The sequence below is a fragment of the Eutrigla gurnardus genome (genome assembly GCF_963514095.1).
Source record: "Eutrigla gurnardus genome assembly, chromosome: 23".
Taxonomy (NCBI): Eukaryota; Metazoa; Chordata; class Actinopteri; order Perciformes; family Triglidae; genus Eutrigla; species Eutrigla gurnardus.
The window spans coordinates 3,774,125-3,795,238 of NC_139934.1; the positions used below are offsets into that span (position 1 = coordinate 3,774,125).

At 43.7% G+C, this 21,114-nt stretch overlaps 3 protein-coding genes across 6 annotated transcripts; 2 read left to right on the forward strand and 1 right to left on the reverse strand.

Moving 5' to 3' along the window:
• Positions 1–114: 114 nt before the first annotated feature.
• Positions 115–7,733, reverse strand: ttc29 (tetratricopeptide repeat domain 29; the record flags this gene model as incomplete). Of its 4 annotated transcripts, none has more annotated exons than XM_084003375.1 (12): positions 7,604–7,733; positions 3,478–3,604; positions 3,132–3,206; positions 2,966–3,025; positions 2,435–2,598; positions 2,087–2,263; positions 1,797–1,994; positions 1,620–1,705; positions 1,295–1,386; positions 824–947; positions 407–496; positions 115–315 (listed from the first exon to the last, which is right to left on the reverse strand). In XM_084003375.1, exons 3-12 carry the CDS (start codon positions 3,203–3,205, stop codon positions 115–117), a joined length of 1,266 nt encoding a protein of 421 aa, XP_083859501.1. In that variant the 5' UTR covers position 3,206; positions 3,478–3,604; positions 7,604–7,733. The 4 variants fall into 4 exon arrangements, with proteins under 4 accessions (XP_083859501.1, XP_083859500.1, XP_083859499.1 ...); XM_084003374.1 differs by having other exon boundaries at positions 3,132–3,209; XM_084003373.1 differs by lacking the exons at positions 3,478–3,604; positions 7,604–7,733 and having other exon boundaries at positions 3,132–3,342.
• Positions 6,537–13,179, forward strand: LOC311009294 (endothelin receptor type B-like). Its single transcript, XM_084003371.1, has 8 exons — positions 6,537–6,660; positions 7,381–8,150; positions 8,686–8,813; positions 8,915–9,113; positions 9,994–10,146; positions 10,241–10,374; positions 11,358–11,466; positions 12,446–13,179. Exons 2-8 carry the CDS (start codon positions 7,524–7,526, stop codon positions 12,542–12,544), a joined length of 1,449 nt encoding a protein of 482 aa, XP_083859497.1. The 5' UTR covers positions 6,537–6,660; positions 7,381–7,523; the 3' UTR covers positions 12,545–13,179.
• Positions 13,180–13,824: 645 nt separating this feature from the next.
• On the forward strand, positions 13,825–21,055 carry LOC311009295 (transmembrane protein 184C-like). The gene is made up of 12 exons (XM_084003372.1): positions 13,825–14,085; positions 14,854–14,991; positions 15,060–15,190; positions 15,332–15,368; positions 17,175–17,380; positions 17,461–17,535; positions 17,613–17,706; positions 18,376–18,488; positions 18,966–19,065; positions 19,280–19,357; positions 19,439–19,532; positions 20,170–21,055. The coding sequence occupies exons 2-12, from the start codon at positions 14,875–14,877 to the stop codon at positions 20,421–20,423; spliced, it is 1,299 nt and encodes a 432-aa protein (XP_083859498.1). The 5' UTR covers positions 13,825–14,085; positions 14,854–14,874; the 3' UTR covers positions 20,424–21,055.
• The last annotated feature ends 59 nt before the right edge of the window (positions 21,056–21,114 follow it).

Genomic DNA, 21,114 nt, shown 5'->3' on the forward strand with positions numbered 1-21,114 from the left:
CAAAAAGGAGGAATAAGACATCATAAAAGTGAATTATATCATGTAACACATCTACAGTGTATAAGATACATATAACAAATCAAACACACTAAGCATTGCATGTATCATGTTTGTTTATTCGTGTGTTGTATCCATCAGGTAGTGTTCACCACTATGTGATAAGGACTTAGTACCAGCAGTAGCAGTACTATCTGTACCGAGGGACCTCGTCTCTTTCCAGGCCATCAGTCGTCGCAGGGCGGCGGGCGACGCCGACTCCACGTCCCCGCTGTATTTCCTGATCAGGGAGCGAGCGTGAGCGCCGGCCACCAGCACCTGGCAAGAAACACGGCGAAGATGGTCGACGATTGGATCAACGCTGACGTGGAAGTGCAGCCGACGTTCTGTTGTAAAACTAAGAGGATACCTGTGCTTTCTGCAGCAGAGATGCATCGTCCAGCTCACAGGCAACGTCATAACCCTGCAGGAAAAACTCACGGGCTCGGGCGTCCTCACCCTACGCAGGGGAAGACAAACAACACCCATTTAGAGACATCCTGTTGATCACCTGGAAACCAATCTGCAACTATTAACCTGTTTCGTTGATTGATGTGTGTGTGTGTGTGTGTGTGTGTGTGTGTGTGTGTGTGTGTGTGTGTGTGTGTGTGTGTGTGTGTGTGTGTGTGTGTGTGTGTGTGTGTGTGTGTGTGTGTGTGTGTGTGTGTGTGTGTGTGTGTGTGTGTGTGTGTGTGTGTGTGTGTGTGTGTGTGTGTGTGTGTGTGTGTGTGTGTGTGTGTGTGTGTGTGTGTGTGTGTGTGTGTGTGTGTGTGTGTGTGTGTCATACCTTCATATAGCAGACGTTGCCCAGATACAGGAGGGCCTCCGCCAGGTTGTGTTGCAGCCCGTTGCTACGGGAGATGTCAGCTAACTTCTCCAGACACTGGAGTGTGTCATCTGTGTTTCCCTGACTGATATGTGCACACACACACACACACACACATACACACACACACACACACACACACACACACACACACACACACACACACACACACACACACACACACACACACACACACACACACACACAAACAGATTCATGTATATTGAACATTGCAGACACATACACAAAGGACACAGAAATACTGTATGAAGCTTGGCTGTATATACAGTGTGTGTGTGTGTGTGTGTGTGTGTGTGTGTGTGTGTGTGTGTGTGTGTGTGTGTGTGTGTGTGTGTGTGTGTGTGTGTGTGTGTGTGTGTGTGTGTGTGTGTGTGTGTGTGTGTGTGTGTGTGTGTGTGTGTGTGTGTATACCTCTCTAAAGACTTGGCCATAGCCTTATAGGACGCTGCCAGCCCGTCTGCATCCTGCAGAGCGCTGTAACTCTGCATGCAAGTGTTGAAGAACTGGACACACACACAGTTAAATTACCAATACATAAAGACGATTTGGGACACACTTACTGAACATTTAATTGGGGTTTTTAAATATCTATATTTTCAGCAGGAACCAATGAGCTTGGAGCTGAGAGCCACAGACAGGAAGTCAGAGAGTTTTGAGATGGACTAACACGTTATTGGCTTCATGGGTTTTGATTGCATTCAGAGCTGATAAGGTAGAGCTTTACACTCCCACGTACCCGTTTGGCATTGTCATGGTCTCCTGCGCTCTGATAGGTCAGTCCTAGTTGGTAGGACGCCTCCACTTCCAGCCGCTTGTCTTCACCTGAAACAGACTTCCTGTGTTTAATTCATGGTACAAATCAAAACAGGATCAAAACAACGTTTTTGTTTCCCGTCATTGCCTTTGTACCTACACTCAGCAGCTATGCTGGAGCCCCTGTGGAGCAGCGTCAGGGCCTCCTTGAAGTCGGCGCCGGCCTGCCGGCTGTACATCCTCCACAGAGCTCGGCGGGCCCTGAGCCTCAGGGGCCGGCCCTCTTCGTCCAGCCAGCCGCCGTCCTCGTCCAGCTGGATGCACCACTCCGCCTGCTGCCTCGCCTGCGTCAGCTCGCCTGCAGGACATCAGATCATCACCGTGAGCTCATTGGTGTGTTTCACCTCCAATACTAATGTGTGTGTGTGTGTGTGTGTGTGTGCTGTCCACCTAGCTGCAGGTAGATCTCGGCCATGCACGCCCGGGCCTCGGCGGCCGGTCTGGAGAAGCCTCCTTGCTCTCGGTCTGCACAGCTGTGGTGGAAGTGCAAACTGAGCCAGAGATCCTCCGGCGCCGAGAAGTAGCGACCCAAAAACAGACGCTGTTCGCACACCACCGTCCAGCAGACTGCACACACACACACACACACACACACACACACACACACACACACACACACACACAGGAAACACGTCATCCTGTCCTGTGAGGTCCTGAAATGAATTTACTGACATGCACACCAATTAATCTGACTAACTAATTAAGCATTTAATTGTTGTATTGAAGGGAGTCGCGTACAGCTTCTTTCTGCCTTCTCGGCCCGCCTCAGGTACAGACTCATGGTCTCCAGTTTGTCCCGTTGTTCCTCCAGCGGAGTCTGAAGCCTGACATCCGAACCGGGTTCAGCCGCCGCCCTCCGATCCTGATCAGATCTCAGCAGAGAGAAGATCTCCGAGAACGGCCTGAGGGGGAACCGATGGAGAGGATTAATTAATTAATTAACTGTAGTATGTGTTTATGTGAGAGTATTTGTCTCTCCCTTGTGTTTCATCTCTAGTTAAACTGTAACCGGTGTGCTGTCTCGACCAGGTCTCCCTCAGGGAAAAAGACGTTTGAATAAATAATAAAACAAAGAATAATTGATAAATAAATCAAATTTAAAATAAATAAATAATAATAATACAATAATTTTTTGTTTGTGTATTATTTGCACTCCTTTTTACTTTGTACTGCATCATGATGAATTAAGTTCCATCTCATGTTATACATGTGAAATAATAAAACACCACGGACAGTAAGTTAGATTATTTATTATATTATCTGAGATACCTGTGAAAGCCTTCTCGAAGCAGCTCCGTACAGATGTTCTGCTTCACACTGTTTCTGAACCTGGACACGTGGGGGAGGAAGAGGAGGAGGAGGAGCTTGAACACAGATAACAAAGTAAAGAACTACTCTGATTGGAGATAATAATCTGATCACGTGGTGAACTCACAGTGAAATCTCTGCCTTGGAGAGAATCTGAGCCGAGTTATGGGATGCTGATCCAGTTTGGAGAGACGCCTCCATCCTGCTGAACATTCATTCATCAGATTGGGTTATAAAACCATCAGCAGGTATTGTTTACGTAGCGTTCCACACCGACAGCTGACTGGACTCTCTGCGTTCAAAGGAGGCTAAGCTAAAGATGCTAACTAGCCCTTATAACGGTCTGATATAAAGTACTCACAAACCTTTTATTTTCAGTAAAGTATGCGTGTTTTCTACCAACATGACGTTCTCAAATACACGGACAAGAGTAGAAATATACATACAATACATATATGTGTACATGTACTTACCTACAGCTGGAACAAACTCTGTTTTTTAAAGTTTCCACCGCTGCTGCCTGAACGGGTTGCGCGTCACCATGGCAACAGGGTCAGGCCGCATTCCAACAGTAACATCCTGGTGACTGGACGCTGCTGCCTGGTTCCATTCAGAGGTGATGAGAGATTGTTTCACCACATAGACACTGTACAAATACTCTGGTACTGTTACAAGGAAAAGTACTAATAAAAATACTCTGTTACAAGGAAAAGTACTAATAAAAATACTCTGTTATAAGTAAATGTACTAATAAAAATATTCTATTACAAGCAAAAGTATGAATACAAATATTCTGTTACAAGTAAAAGTATGAATAAAAATACTCTGTTACCAGAAAAAGTACAAATAAACATATTCTACCACACTGTAGAAAAAAAATACTAATACCACACAGCAAAAATGAACTTAAGTATTCAACGGTGTCTGTTCTTCTATTATATTCTAACTAAGAATAGTATTACTTTGCATTAATGTAAAATTAGGATTTAACTGGTTTGGTTTTTGGAACTGGAGCTCATTTTGATTAATTATTATTTTCATTATGGATCAATTTGCTGATTATTTTCTCCATTATTCGACTGATTGGTTGCAATGTATAGATTTTGTAAGAATATGTACTTGTACATTTTCACCATGACAATAAATAATCCATGAATATTTGCCTCTGAAATGTAGCAAAAGTAGAAATTATTAATTTTCTTGGGTATAGAGGATGAGCAAACATTACAAAATAAATGTAAACAAGCATCAGTGAAACTTAGAATAAATCAACAATACATGCTTGAGGACTGAGAGAATACTTCCTGTTGAAGTAAAGCAGGATTTTGGACAGTTTCACATGTGGGATGGAAACTCGGCTCCGTGTGTGACCCGCGGTGGCGAATGTGAATGTTTTCTAATAAAGTTTCATGTTGCGGCTGGAAACCAGCAGCTGTTTCCTGTCTGGCTTTTGATTTACTGTCAAATCAGAATCCTGTTTGTTCTTCTCGCTCTAATGAGCCTCAAGTGCAATTTGTCCATCAACCAGCAATTCTGTCTTTCTTAAACCGTTGCTTTTTACTTCCACCAGTACCTCGTAACACAACTCATCATCATAAAGTTTTTGTACATGTACAAAGCTTCTGTACATTTACAATATGTCTCCTTTTCATCTCTGTGGTCAGGAAGTAGTCCAATAAAAAACATGAATCATTTTATCAACACCCAAAAGTTTACCAATACGCTTACAAGTACAGCAACCAATTGTTGATGGGAAACATTTTTAGAATAAGGATATGATTGGTACATAACAATAAATACAGTACAAAAAAATAGAAATATTAAAATGTACAATAGAATAGGAAAAATAAACTGCATGCGTGCAATAATATGTTTAAATATGTAAGATACTAAAGCATCTTTATTTAAAGTGTACAGTTGTGCAGGGGGGGGTAAATAATTCTTAATAATAACAGATTTTTTTATTCCATTTTAAAACTGAACAACCCTGAATGCATTATTTTTTTATTATTTTTATTTTGTTATATATTGATCTTAATTATTTTTTTAATGGTTTTTACTTGGGTTTTGAAAGGTGCTTTAAAAATGAATGAAGTTATTATTATTATTATATTATTGTTGCAATTCAAATTTAATTGAAGTCTCTTGGTAACATTTTTTGTAAAAGAGAAGAAAAACTGTTTTTAAATTCACACCCTTCAAATGTTTTCCCTCACGTTCATATTCATACGTTATGAATGCCTTGCTCGAGGGCTCGTCAGCAGAGTGTGTGAGCGTGAGATCCCGTGATCAGGCTGCGTGGTTCCGGTCACGTACAGCCTTCGACTGTTTATCTCAGCGTTCACTGTCACAAACAGACTGAAGTGGAGGCTGACAGGAAGTCAGAGGTCGCCATGACGACGGGATGAACAGCTGTACGTCTGGTTCAGACTGACGCACGTGTGTTACAGATGTGTCAACACAACTGTTCCATTCAGGTACACCAAGAAGTACTCAGCTCCATCACTACAAGTAGTAAAAGTAAAAGTAAATATATGGTGAAAAAACTCCACTACAAGTACAATTACTTATATACACTGTGAAAATAGTTCACTACAAGTACAGTATATATACAGTGAAAATACTCCATTACAAGTAAAATCATATATACTGTGAAAATACTCAACTTCAAGTAAAAGTACTTATACTGTGAAAATACTCCACTTCAAGTAAAAGTACTTCTATATACTGTGAAAATAGTTCACTATAAATAAAAGTACTGATACTGTGAAAATACTTCACTACAAGTAAAACTACTGTGAAAATACTCCACTACAAGTAAAAGTACTCATATATAGTGTGAATGTCCTGCATTGAAAACCCTCCTGAAGTATTTCATTAAAATGTTTTTTTTGTGATTCTGGATGTACGACTGTGTATTTGGATGCTTTAGTTTAATCTGCAGCGATGCATCATATCTAATATATATATATATATATATGTATATATATAATTATTCTATAAGCTCATCATCTGTCCTGCGACAACCTCGTATCTCTGCACAGAACAAACAGCCCTGAGAGGCTTTTGAATGCGTTTCTGTCCTGAGAAGAAGGATTCTCTTCATCCTTCAGTTTATCATGCACCATCAACACATCTGGAGATACGTGGTAACGTGACGTAAGTGAAGCTGTAAAAGTACACCGACCTAAGCTTGAGCACTTGAGTAAACGTACAAAAAACAAAAGGAAGTTCTGGTTGTGTGTTCTATTGGCGGTGAATCTTTCCACATAACTCTTGTTTAAAGTAACGGGTCTGGAGTCTGCATCGCACGTGTTCAAACGCTGCAGTAAACTCACATGTTTGAACGCAGTAATATCTTCAATCTCCACAACGTGGTTTCATAAACCAACTCTCCAAATTAAAAAACAGTGTGTCGGATTGTAAAACTTCAGTCACTTCATGTCAGAGTGTTTATGAGATGTTCCACTGTAACCTGGGAGGGAGGGGGGGGGGGGGGGGGGGGAGTAACAGCAGAGTCAAAACTGAGCTCAGGCAGTTTGACTTCCTCAGTTTTGTCTGGACGAAGAGGAGCGTTCACACTGGAGGGAAGAATTTGGATTTCATTTCATTTCACTAAATAAAAAAACACAGAAGAAGACAGAAAAACACAACAGGTGAGATTTTTAACATTCATTCACTTTTGAATTTTGAGATTCTTTTTTTTTTATCCACAATTTTCCAGAAATAATGATTTATGTCAGAGAGCTGTTTGAATGGTAACAGTTTAGTCTCTCTTTCACACCAAGCGGTCTAAAGTTGAGTTAGAGCTGAAATATATTTACTATAATTCACTGTAAGAAATCACAGTAAGTTATAAAGTACAGTTTATAGATATAGCTCAAATAAAAGCAGTAATGTCTGAGACATCAGTGTATTTGTATAAGTAACCCAGATAAGTTCTTTTGAGCTCTCTGGCAAACGTACAGTGTATTTATGATTGTGAGCTTATTCAACGCTGCTATGATCAATATCTTTATATTAACAGTGGATGAAAATGTAACTATGTGAAGGGGGGAGGGGGGGGCGTAGCGCCTTTAAGCTCTGGGTCACTCTCGCTGCTCAAATAGCACAGTTTTCATAGAAAAAACTGTATAAACGTATATTTCTCTGGTGGTGGAGACCAAAAACGGAGCTAAAAGGAAGGGTTTATTTTGGTTCTGTATCGGCGGGGTGTGTAAGTAAGTAACTGTTGATATGTCAGTGTCGTTTCTGATGCCCCCCAACAGTTCAGCAACTCAGATGATGGAGGTTTGGATGCTTTGATTTTGCATTTCGTGACGGCGTCCACAGAAAACGTACGTTCTGACCTGATCAACCCGGTTTTCTCTCCACAGCCCACGACACCGTCTCTACTAAATCAACCTGGAAAACTTCTCTTGGCCTCTTGGACAAACATCATCGAGGTTTCAGAGAATACGTTCTGGAATAAGAGCGGGTTCTAATCTGGGTTCTGAAGCCACGGCCAGGTGTGCACCGAATGGGTCCAGGAGTCAAAGGAGTCCCCAGGATGGGACCCAGATTGGGGTTCAGGATCCCCTCCGTACCCGGGATGTTTACCGTGCTGTTGGCTGTCTGCTGTTTGGCGTTTGTCGCGCCAGTTGGTTGCCATAGTAACTCCTCATCCGAGCCATCAGACCTCTCAATCCTGCCGGACCTCCATGGCACCGAGGCGCTTCTGGGACCAGGACCGGACCGTCGTAGCCAGACTTCGGACGGGGATCCACATCTGGTGCAGGAGACCCTGAACGAGCACCCGTCCTCTCTGGAGAAAGGGACGTCAAAACATGCCAACAAGCTGAAACACAAACATGACAGGAAACCGCCGTCACACTCGCCTTCTGCCAACTCGTCCCTGGCGGTCCGCACGAGACCCGGGTCGCCCCCCCGGTGCCTGCAGGTCACGTCCATAGAGACCGCCTTCAAGTACATCAACACGGTGCTGTCCTGCCTCATATTCGCGGTGGGGATCATCGGAAACGCCACCCTACTGAGGATTATCTACCAAAATAAAAGCATGAGGAATGGACCCAACGCTCTGATAGCCAGTCTGGCCCTGGGAGACCTGATATACATCGCCATCGACATCCCGATCAACGTCTACAAGGTACACAGCTTCAGTATGTTTTTACACAACCACATAGTCAAAAAGTTAATAAAATGTTTTAGTCCACGACTTAATAAACAGATATTCAGTTATTAAAATGGCAGTTGTTTTTAGTTGTTATGGTGACAGCACATTAGTGAGGCCGAAAAGTGTTGGATGGGAAGAGAGTGGATGGAGAGTAGCTAGTTAGCTCAGTGGCTAGTTAGCTCGGAGGCTAGTTAGCTTGGAGGCTAGTTAGCTCGGTATCCTGTTCTACTGCTATATTCTTTCTTACTCAGAAAACAACTAAATAAATCAATATAATTGTAAATAATGCATCATGGGAATAAAACAACCTTCCTGTGATAGCAGTGTGTGTGTGTGTGTGTGTGTGTGTGTGTGTGTGTGTGTGTCAGGAGGTTGTTACACTGATAACAGCACTAAAATATCCCACTGACTGAGATAACACACCAACACACACACTGATATTTTGTTAACCCCTGTGTGTGTGTGTGTGTGTGTGTGTGTGTGTGTGTGTGTGTGTGTGTGTGCGTAGCTCCTGGCGATGCGGTGGCCGTTTGCCGACAGCGTGTTCGGTCTGTTTCTCTGCAAGCTGTTTCCCTTCCTGCAGAAAGCTTCAGTCGGCATCACCGTCCTCAACCTGTGTGCTCTGAGTGTGGACAGGTAACACACACACACACACACACACACACACACACACACACACACACACAACCAGGTGTGTAAATAACATGATGACTAATAATGGAACCTTCCCCGTTCAGGTACCGTGCGGTGGCGTCCTGGTCCCGGGTGCAGGGGACGGGCGTTCCCACGGTAACGGCGGTGGAGATCGTGGTGATCTGGCTGCTGTCTCTGGTGCTGGCGGTGCCGGAGGCCATCGGCTTCAACATGGTCACCTTCGACTACAACAACGTCACCATGACGACCTGCATGCTGCAGCCCAAGACGCCTTTCATGACCGTGAGTGTTTCTGTGTCAGGAATGCATCAGACACATTAACTCAAGTACTACAAGTACACATTGGAGGTATTTCGATAGTACTATGTGTACCCTGAGAATGTTATAGCTTTGGAAACAAACAGTTTAACGTCATCTCAAAGCAAATGTCCAGGTCACGAAGTTGTAGCATGATTCAACGGGTTGTGGGGTGAAGGTCTAGACCGTGTTGGGGGTCTGATCCGTATGATGGAGGGTCTCTGTGGGGGGGGCGATAAATGAGCTCTCTGGTCCGTTTCCATCATCTCTTTGTTGTTGCCGGTTTCGAGGCGAGGTCTCTTTATAATCCGATGGGTTAGAACTTCATTTCCTGTTTACATCTGCAGGTCGAGACCGCACTAAAACACAGTCCCTGGGGAGGTCACATGACCCCGCTATCAGGCTTTCAACTCAGTCGTAACTGCAGCCAGTGAATCTTGAGGTCCCTAAAGGGCAAACCGGGTCCAGACAGAGATCTTGATCCGGCAGCTAGATCTTGTTCTCGGATGATACCTTGAGCCAGAAACGTCTCGTGGTTCTACGGTGTTCTCAAAGGTTTTAATGCCAATCTAGGATCTGGGAGGTTATGACGTGCTTGTAGAACCGTATGAGGGTTCCACTGTTATTCAGGATTCCTAGAAGGTCTTGAGGATTTCGGCAGATTCTAGAACTGTTCAAAAATATATTATTTGGTGGTTCTTGGATGTTTTCATGCCAGCTGGAGGCGAGTAACCATGGTAACTCCCCCTAACATGGTCGTAGCAACAACCAGAGCATCACCAAGTCTCGTAGAGATGTTTGTAGAGGTTCTGGAGAATATTTCCAGATGTTCTAGTTTTTTATAGCGTGCTCCTCCTCGCTGCAGTTCTACCGCGACGCCAAGGACTGGTGGCTGTTCGGCTTCTACTTCTGCGTGCCTCTGGTCTGCTCTGCCGTCTTCTACGGCCTGATGACCTGCGAGATGCTCCGACACCAGAAGGGAAGTCTGAGGATCGCACTGAGCGAACACCTGAGACAGGTACGCACACACACACACACACACACACACACACACACACACACACACACACACACACTCGAGGCATGATCGATGATGGGTTTCCTCTCTGCAGCGTCGAGAAGTAGCCAAAGCCGTGTTCAGCCTGGTGTTGATCTTCGCTCTGTGCTGGTTCCCGCTTCACCTGAGTCGCCTGCTGAAGAGGACCGCCTACAAATCTCACGACGTGCATCGCTGCCAGCTGTTGAAGTAGGCGAAGAAACACACAACACACACACACACACACACACACACACACACACACACACACACACACACACACACACACACACACACACAGACACACACATTCAGAGCAAGGGAAATACCAATACTGCTGTATTTAGGGATACACATAGCATGTATTCTGTCACAGGTTGGTTGGTTGGTTGATTGGTTGGTTGGTTGGCTGGTTGATTGGTTGGTTGGTTGGTTGGTTGGTTGATTGGTTGGTTGGTTGGTTGATTGGTTGGTTGGTTGGTTGATTGGTCGGTCGGTCGGTTGGTTGGTTGATTAGATGGTTGGTTGATTGGTTGGTTGATTGGATGGTTGGTTGATTGGTTGGTTGGTTGGTTGGTTGATTGGTTGGTTGGTTGATTGGTTGGTTGGATGGTTGGATGGTTGGTTGATTGGTTGGATGGTTGGTTGATTGGTTAGATGGTTGGTTGGTTGGTTGGTTGGATGGTTGGTTGATTGGTTGGTTGATTGGTTTGTTGGTCGGTCAGTCGGTTGGTTGGATAACATGTTAAAGTGACGATATGTTATTTCCAACATGGTACTCCCATAGTAGAAATACATCAGTCTCAATTAACACAAATTGGACCACAGTAAAATACTACTAAAGTTAATTATTTATTTTTATGTTTTTGCAAAAATATTTGTGTGAAAATTGACCATATTCAAACTAAATGCTCAATATTTGCACAGATCTGGTGCAAAGTGATGGTATGAAACAAAGTACTTTTACTTCCCTTTAGTTCTCATCCAGTACACCTCATGTAGATTAAACTAGCAAACAGTATATAAATATACACATTAATGCAGCAGTGATATTAATACAGATATATAATAGTAAAACAGGGAACATCGATATTTATACTTTACTTTAAGCACATTTTGCTGATTATACTTTTGAATGCAGTACTTTTACTGCAGGAGAGTAATCTGAATATTCCCTCCGTGTGTGGTTACAGTTTCCTGCTGGTGCTCGACTACTTCAGCATCAACATGGCGACCGTCAACTCCTGCATCAATCCCATAATCCTCTTCTTCGTCTCCAAGAAGTTCAAAAACTGCTTCAAGGTGAACACAGACAGTCGCTGGGCTTTGTGGTCCGAGTGTGTCGCGTGACATCACAGGGAAAGGTCACGGGGGGGTCAGAGGGCGTGAGACAGAGACGGACAGAAAGACGCTATCTAAATGTTTTTTATTTGGGGGGAGTGATAAACATTGAAAAGGTCACGACCTTCAGATAACAGACTTGTGGGACGTGACCAGCGACTGTTTTAAAGGGGGCACTCCATCGACTCGGCACGCCAAGGTCAGTTAACTCGTCTGAGAAAGTGACCCCTGTGATGTCACGGTGATGTCACCAGGGTTTATCTCGGCCCGTGTGGTTTACGTTGATCGTTTGTAATAAACAATAATAAGTGTTGTCTGTTTGCGTAACGACATACGAGTCACGTTCATGCAGATCCAAAAGTGTTTTTCATCTGCCAATTGATTCGCTTAGAGAGGCCAAGTCCCGCCCCTTCCAGTGTCTCTCATTGGACCTCAGTTTGAAAAAACAATATGATTGGTAATAAACGGGGTAGTCATTTTTTATTATTTTTTTTTTAATCCTGTTTAAATGGTGCCCAGAATCACACATTTATATAGATATTTTTAGTATTTAAATAATGACACATTTTAATTTCCTTATCAAATTAATTTCTTTGACTTTTATAGATTATTGGTTTGTGTTTATTTGCTGATTTTGTTTTAAATTCAAACTCAATGTTTATAGATCATATAATGGTTGCTACGTGGTCATCATCTCTGTTTACATTCCTCTTCTGGCTTTGTGCTTCTGTGTAGGTCACTAAACTTGATGTGGCATTGTGGGAAATGTAGTATCGGGTGTTTAGGGATTAAATATCAGGATATCTCAGCATCTGTTACCTTTAAATCTGTCTCCTTCGACTTTATGGAGGTGCAATGCTGAACCGCTGGAGTCCCCCTTTAATCAAAGTCTGTCTCTCTGTCTGTCTGTCTCTCTGCCTGTCTGTCTGTCTCTGTCCAGTCCTGTCTGTGCTGTTGGTGTTATTCTGGCTCTCTCTCCAACAGCATGCTGCCTCTCCACCACGGGACGAGTCTGCAGTACAAACACACTGACCACTGAGGAAGAGTCTGAATCTTCATCAGGAAAGAAACTCATCGTCACTGAGAGAGAGAGAGACTTATCTAATGTATAGTTTTAAACTTTTGTATTTATTCAACTCTAAATATTGTATTAATTATTGTATAGTGATATTATTATGATACATATGGCTTAAAGTATGTGGACAACAATGTCAACATCCTTTCTTGTACTTTTGGTTCACTTCATTTCATTTATTTATTTATTTATGCGGATAATAGAAATAGAAAATAATAGAATGGAGTAGTATAAATGGTGATATCGTGCACCTAAACAGACCACATTGTTAAATAAAATACTGCCGATATACAGTACATTTCTTATTTTATTTTTTAAAATATTTTATTATAATTTCAAACCCTTTGGTTGAATTGTGACTTAATTATCGTGACTTTAGCATCGTGATAATATCATATTGTGACTTAATTATCGTGACTTTAGCATCGTGATAATATCATATTGTGACTTAATTATTGTGACTTTAGTTTAAAACAGCACTCGGAGCCCCCGGAGGCTGAAGTTGTCATTACATCCCATAATATGAAACGGCTGGTCATATTTCTGTTCTTAGAGACTAGTGTTGTGCTCAAAGGTAAGGTAAGACATCACGACTATTACTGAGGGTTTTTGTTTTAAATTAAATTATATATTTGTATTCATCAATAAAGTTATATTCTCAAAAGTTGTGTGTGTGTGTGTGACCCCCCCCCCCCCCCCCTCAATATATGGTGGTGACGCCCATGCAAAATATTATGTGAAATAAATAATATTAAATCAAAGTATTTGACAAATTAAAGTTGATACATCATTAAAGCTGTACACGTGAATGCATCAATAATTATAATCCTGTTTTTTAAATATATTTTTGTTATATTTGAGTATTATTGCTATTATGTATTTGATGCATTATCTATCCACCCATCCATACGAACTATTATAATTATGTATTCATGTTATTTAGGTGGATGCTTCAAATTGATGCTTCCTGCATATATTATTAATTATTGTATATTTTTATGTTGCTATATTTTAAAATGTCCAACGTGCAAATAAACTTAATCAGACATGTATAATATCTGCAATTTTTACTCCATTTTTAGATGAATTATCATATTTAATTTGTGTTTATAGTGTTGCTTTCATGGTGCGTTCAGTGTCGTAGTAAGTTCTTTTTTTTTAATGAAGCTAATTAGATTTGTTGTTTCCCATCTGAGTCACGTGACTGATGGAGAGCGAGGGGGTTGAGATTCCTCCTCGTGACGCGGTGCGCGTGGACGACGAGGGGGGAGACAAGGGGGGGGCGGCTGCTGCGGCCCGAAGCCGTCGGATCCTCACACATAAACGGGGTGTGGATGCCATCGATCCCCGCTGGTTTCACGATCAGGGCGGTGGTCTGATCCGGATTTAACGGTCCCACTCAACCCCCCCTACGGATCGGGATGCGTTGCCTAGTAACGGAGACAGGACCGAGGAGGGGAAAGCAGGCCGAGCGTCAGTCCGAGTGAACGTCTTCGTCTCTAACGGTCCAAATCTTTATTTTTTAATATTTAACGTCAAGTCGACATTTGATGATCACGTGGTTTATCTCTCACTGCCTGTTTTCTCCGTCAGGTCGATGTTATGAGCGGAAAAAAGTCGTCTTTTAGCGGTGTGTTTATAGTGACATCATTGTTTTTGACAATGACGTCGATAGATTGAATATTTTATGACATTTTAAAGTCCATGACATCTCGATATTGTACAACTCTGCCATTTAATGTCAAATTTTTCTGTCTACAATGAAATATTACTGAAATACAGTCAAGTAAGAAGTCCTTGGTGGAAATATTCGACTTTAATGGATGAAAAAAATGAGCAATAAACACTTCAAATGTGCTGACGTCACAGCCAGTGAAGTATTGCCCATTAAATATTGTTAATTTTGATGTAAACAACCAGTAACTTTATATTTTTGCTAGCTTGTGATGTAGCTAGCTAGATTTAGCTTCTCAACAGTTAACATTTTAAATACTATATTTATAAATAAATATATTTTAATTTAATCTGATATTATTATTGTATTTGGTGTGAAATTTCACAATAAATGTAATATATTTAGAATTAAAGAAGTTAAATTCCTACATTTGAAGTATACTATTATATTAATATAATCATAATATTTGTGTAATATATGTATAATATGTGTATTTGTTCACTTAAATTATGCAAATATGGGCTGATCTTAAGGCCTTTAATCATATATCATAATTTGTCATTGACCGGTAATGATGCCGTACCTGTGCCCGGTGTAGGATGCGCCCGTAGCCGCCGCCATGCCGTGTTCCTGTGGCGAGTGGAGGAGGTGGATCCGCCCGCTGGTTCTGGTTCTGTACGCTCTGCTGCTGGTAGCCGTGATGCCGCTCTGCATCTGGGAGCTGCGGAAAGACAAGGTGATTTTTTGTGTATTTTTCACATATTTTGCAGCGTTTTGAAGCTGTAACGGGTCTGGTGTCTCCAGGTCGGGACTCACAGTAAGGCCTGGTTCATCGCCGGCGTCTTCGTCTTCCTCACCATCCCCATCTCTCTGTGGGGGATCCTGCAGCACATCGTGCACTTCACCCAGCCGGAGCTGCAGAGGCCCATCATCAGGTGACCAGCACTTCACTTCATTATTATTATCATTTATTAATGGTGAGCGATGGGCTCCCATTTACATTAATGCCGGACCCAGACCAGATTCTTTGTGGTCTTCAGTTTCTGAGTGAATCCACTTGGTGTTTTATCCTCCAGAATACTATGGATGGTTCCCATCTACAGTTTGGACAGCGTGAGTCACACACACACACACACACACACACACACACACACACACACACACACTAAGACACACACACACAGAGGGAGCGACAGCTCCGTCCACTCTATGTAATTACATTATGTTGCCGTGGCAACAGACCTTAATTGGAGGCAATGGGACAATGTCACAAGACCAGAGGACAAGTCAGTGTTTCTTATACAGTCTGTCTGTCTACATGTCATCCTTCCTGTCTGTCTGTCTGTCTGTCTGTCCGTCTGTCTGTCTACATGTCATCCTTCCTGTCTGTCTGTCTGTCTGTCTGTCTGTCCGTCTTCATTTCTTCCTTCCTTCCTTCTTTCCTGTCTGTCTGTCTGTCTGTCTGTCTGTCTGTCTGTCTGTCCGTCCGTCTGTCTGTCTACATGTCATCCTTCCTGTCTGTCTGTCTGTCTGTCCGTCTTCATTTCTTCCTTCCTTCCTTCTTTCCTGTCTGTCTGTCTGTCTGTCTGTCTGTCTGTCTGTCTGTCCGTCTGTCTGTCTACATGTCATCCTTCCTGTCTGTCTGTCTGTCTGTCTGTCTGTCCGTCTTCATTTCTTCCTTCCTTCCTTCTTTCCTGTCTGTCTGTCTGTCTGTCTGTCTGTCTGTCTGTCTGTCCGTCCGTCTGTCTGTCTACATGTCATCCTTCCTGTCTGTCTGTCTGTCTGTCCGTCTTCATTTCTTCCTTCCTTCCTTCTTTCCTGTCTGTCCTGTCCGTCTGTCTGTCCGTCCGTCTGTCTGTCTACATGTCATCCTTCCTGTCCGTCTGTCTGTCTGTCCGTCTGTCCGTCTGTCTGTCTACATGTCATCCTTCCTGTCTGTCTGTCTGTCTGTCTGTCTGTCCGTCTTCATTTCTTCCTTCCTTCCTTCTTTCCTGTCTGTCTGTCTGTCTGTCTGTCCGTCTGTCTGTCTACATGTCATCCTTCCTGTCTGTCTGTCTGTCTGTCTGTCTGTCCGTCTTCATTTCTTCCTTCCTTCCTTCTTTCCTGTCTGTCTGTCTGTCTGTCTGTCTGTCTGTCTGTCTGTCTGTCCGTCCGTCTGTCTGTCTACATGTCATCCTTCCTGTCTGTCTGTCTGTCTGTCCGTCTTCATTTCTTCCTTCCTTCCTTCTTTCCTGTCTGTCCTGTCCGTCTGTCTGTCCGTCCGTCTGTCTGTCTACATGTCATCCTTCCTGTCTGTCTGTCTGTCTGTCTGTCCGTCTTCATTTCTTACTTCCTTCCTTCTTTCCTGTCTGTCTGTCTGTCTGTCTGTCTGTCTGTCCGTCCGTCTGTCTGTCTACATGTCATCCTTCCTGTCTGTCCGTCTTCATTTCTTGTTCCTGTCCGTCTGTCTGTCTGTCTGTCTGTCTGTCAGTCTGTCTGTCAGTCCATCTGTCTATCTGTTTGTCTACATGTCATCCTTCCTGTCTGTCTGTCTGTCTGTCCGTCTTCATTTCTTCCTTCCTTCCTTCTTTCCTGTCTGTCTGTCTGTCTTTCAGTGTGTGTCTCTTGCTTGCTTCCTGTCTGTCTGTCTGTCCGTCCGTCTGTCTGTCTGTCTTCATTTCTTCCTTCCTTCCTGTCTTTCAGTGTGCGTCTCTTGCTTGCTTCCTGTCTGTCTTCCTTCCTTCATCCTGTCCTTCTTCCATGTGATCCCATCATCTTTAATAATTAATGCATCCTCATGTCTCCAGCCATAAAAACGAATCATCGGTTTAACCATTCTGCGTCCGGTTCTTGATCCGGTGTGATCTCACAAATGTGTGTGGTTGGTTCTCTGGTTCTGTGGGTTCTCCGGTTCTCCGTTGTGCTCTGGTGTGTCCCCAGTGGCTGGCCCTGCGGTATCCCGGCCTGGCCATCTACGTGGACACGTGCCGGGAGTGCTACGAGGCCTACGTCATCTACAACTTCCTGGTGTTCCTGCTGAGCTTCCTCAGCAACCAGTACCCGAGCCTGGTCCTCATGCTGGAGGTCCAGCAGCAGCAGCCTCACCTGCCGCCGCTGTGCTGCTGCCCGCCGTGGCCAATGGGAGAGTACGAGGAGGGTCAGGTGGGGGGGAGGGGCTGTCTGCCTGGGGCGGCGGTTTTAAAAAGCCTGTCTCCTTCTCTGTCAGGGTGCTGCTGTTCAGGTGCAAGCTGGGCGTCCTGCAGTACACCGTGGTCAGACCCGTAACCACGGTGATAGCACTGTGAGTATCCCGCGGTGACACGGCGGCGGCGGTCGAGTGTTTCGGTAGCGCCGTGTGACGACGTGGTCTGTGTGCAGGATCTGCCAGCTGTGTGGGGTCTACGATGAGGCCAACTTCAGCTTCAGGAACGCCTGGTCCTACCTGGTGATCATCAACAACATGTCCCAGCTGGTACACACACACACACACACACACACACACACACACACACACACACTGTCATGACCCGGCTCAAGGCAATGACATAAAGGTCCAATCAAATAACATTTATTTAAATAAGGCAACATAACAGAACCCGTAAGGAATGAGGTGTGGATGTCAGTGGTGTACCTGTGGATGGAATGAGCATGTGAGGTGTGAGGTGTTGTGAGGTGCAATACAATAAAAGAAAGCAAGCAAAAGCCCAAAACGCCCGGATGCTGGCGAAGGAGGAGGTGAAAAGGAAGAGAGCGCGTCCGCGCGGCCACTGGCAGCTCTTTACCCCGGCGGAGCACGGGCCCAGGTGCTCATGATTAGCAATCAGCTGCAGAGGAAGAAGGACAACAGGTTATGATGTCATCAACACACTACAGAGTCAACAGAGGGCAGCAGGGGGAGGGCAGGAAGAAAGATAGGAGCAGACCCAGGCCGTCACAACACACACACACACACACACACAAACACACACACACAATACAAACGTGAAAATACAAAAATAACCCTCAACATGAATACAACCTATAATAAAAAAATATAAATCTTCCTGTTTGTTTAATATTAAGTTGAGAAAGTGTGACGTAGAAATGCTCAAATAGAATCTCCCCCGTCTCCCCCCCTCTCCCCCCCTCTCTCTCCCCCCAGTTTGCCATGTACTGTCTGCTGTTGCTCTACCGATCTCTGAGAGAAGAGCTGACTCCCATCCGGCCGGTGGGAAAGTTCCTCTGTGTCAAACTGGTGGTGTTCGTCTCCTTCTGGTGAGTCCTCAGCCGTCAAGATGACCTCTCCCTCTTATAACCATGACCTCTGACCTCTTATAACCATGACCTCTGACCTCTCCCTCTTATAACCATGACCTCTGCCTATTAAAACCATGACCTCTGACCTCTCCCTCTTATAACCATGACCTCTGACCTCTTATAACCATGACCTCTCCCTCTTATAACCATGACCTCTGACCTCTTATAACCATGACCTCTCCCTCTTATAACCATGACCTCTGACCTCTTATAACCATGACCTCTCCCTCTTATAACCATGACCTCTGACCTCTTATAACCATAACCTCTCCCTCTTATAACTATGACCTCCTATAACCATGACCTCTGACCTCTCCCTCTTATAACCATGACCTCTTATAACCATGACCTCTGACCTCTTATAACCATGACCTCTAACCATGACCTCTGCCTCTTATAACCATGACCTCTGACCTCTCCCTCGTCCCCCTGCAGGCAGGCGGTCTTCATAGCGTTCCTGGTGAAGGTCGGCGTGATCTCCGACACACACACCTGGGACTGGGACAGCGTGGAGGCCGTGGCCACCGGACTGCAGGCACGCACACACGCCGCCTCGCGGTCATGTGACCTTTCTCTTTGCATGTGTTTGCCACGTCGGTGCCAAAGGATAAATATATGTATTGACGGGTTGATTCTTTTGGAGCCACGTCTGAGGAACCGTCTGTGATATTCAGATTAAAAGTCAAAAATATGACTTCTCATGAGTAAAACATGACATTATTGATCGACCGATTGTCTGATTGATGCAGGACTTCATCATCTGCATAGAGATGTTCCTGGCTGCCATTGCTCATCACTACACCTTCACCTACAAACCATACGTACAGGTAAACCTCCCTCCACACATGTGATCTCATGTGATCTCATGTGATCTCATGTGATCCGGTCTAATCTGATCACCCATCCAGGAAGCGGAGGAGGGGTCGTGTTTCGACAGCTTTCTGGCCATGTGGGATTTCTCTGACATCAGAGCTGATGTCACGGAGCAGGTCCGCCACGCCGGTGAGTGTCCTGGTCACATTATTGATTTACCGAGTCTCTTCAATTGATCAGTGATAGGAAATGTGTGCATAGTTTGCTTCTGTTATCTAAAGAGATTTAAGTACTTTTTTCATATTATTTTTTTAAATAAATATGTTATTAATATAAATACTATGTGTATTATTAAGAGTAGTATATATAATAATTGATTTCTTTACTACTTTTAATTTAATCTTAATTTTATTGACATCTTAATTTGACTAAATGTCTATGAAACCAGTGTATATTTTGACATTGTGGTTCATTTTAATTATGTTTAATGTGACATTGTGGTTCATTTTACTTTCTGTTTTATGAGTTTTCAGTTCATTTCATTAAATGTGTTCAGTTTTCATTGTAAAGCGCTTTGTAACTTGTGTTATGGAAGGTGCTTTATGAATAACAATAAATACTAATTGTTTTGATTTTGTGTGCTATAACAATGATATGGAACGGGGAAGTCACAAATACTCACACAGATTGAAATAATAATAATAATAATGATAATAATGATAATAATAATAATGATCATGATAATGATAATAATAATAATAATAATAATAATAATAATAATAATAATAATAATAATAATGTGGTACATTCCTCTCACCCTCCTCAGGTCGGACGTTCCTCGGTCGCCCCAACAAGATGTACTTCGGTGCGGTGGCTCGCCCCGAACACACCGAGCACACCGGCCTCCTCGCGGCGTCCTCCCAGGACCCCGTCGCCGTGGCAACCACGTCCATGCCTTCCTCCCCTTCCTCAAGTGGGCGGTACCAAGGCCTCGGCCACACCCCCGCCCCGCACTCCATCTCCGCCCCCGAGGGGTTCACTTCCTCGTCCTGGGACGACGACTCCGCTGCCAGCTCATAGCCGGGGGGGTCGGGGGTCATCCAGGTCGTGGTCATCTTTAAAAGCAGAGAAGAGTCATGTTTGTGGAGTATTTTATAGATAATAATTACCCGGTTTTAAATGGTTGAAATCTGTATTTTGGTGTGTAATGATGTCATTTTGATAAATGTATGTCGAGCTGTTGAAAGGAGAACATATTTTCTGGATTCACCAGGAGGGGAAGCAGCTTGTTGTAGTGGATTAAAGGTGACACATCACTTTTTCACTTCTGGTTTTTGGGGGGCTCATATCTGATCAGAATGGGGAGGGGTTCTTAAAGAGACAGGCGCCTTTCAGATGGTGAAGGTACATTCAGACAGACAGTATGAGGAAAATAAGCTGTTTTTTTTATATTAAAGCTTGTATTCTGGTAGAAACCCCACTTTAATACAAGTAAGAACCTGAACATGAGCTTGATGTGTCCCCTTTAACGTTCCCACGGTGCTGAAGTGTCCTCGAGTTCTTCTGATTCATAATAAATGAACCCATATCTAAACGTGGATGTAGCGCCTGGGACGAAAACCAAAGACGCTGAAGAAGAGGAGAAGCTTGAGAATGACTTCACAAAATAACCCCAAAGGTCACAGCGGCGGCGGCGTCGAGGCAGCCTCGATTTAAACGTGGGCGTCTTTTCCCGGATTCAGATGATCCTTCTCATCTCATCTTTTTCCAA

Bases quoted from the DNA above. Each gene is read 5' to 3' on its own strand.
- LOC311009294 (XM_084003371.1), top strand. From the start codon at position 7,524: ATGGGTCCAGGAGTCAAAGGAGTCCCCAGGATGGGACCCAGATTGGGG. The intron at 8,151-8,685 runs GTACACAGCTTC...GTGTGTGCGTAG, and splicing joins TCCCGATCAACGTCTACAAG to CTCCTGGCGATGCGGTGGCC. The intron at 9,114-9,993 runs GTGAGTGTTTCT...TCCTCGCTGCAG, and splicing joins CCAAGACGCCTTTCATGACC to TTCTACCGCGACGCCAAGGA.
- LOC311009295 (XM_084003372.1), top strand. From the start codon at position 14,875: ATGCCGTGTTCCTGTGGCGAGTGGAGGAGGTGGATCCGCCCGCTGGTT. The intron at 19,066-19,279 runs GCACGCACACAC...TGATTGATGCAG, and splicing joins CCGTGGCCACCGGACTGCAG to GACTTCATCATCTGCATAGA. The intron at 19,533-20,169 runs GTGAGTGTCCTG...CACCCTCCTCAG, and splicing joins GGAGCAGGTCCGCCACGCCG to GTCGGACGTTCCTCGGTCGC.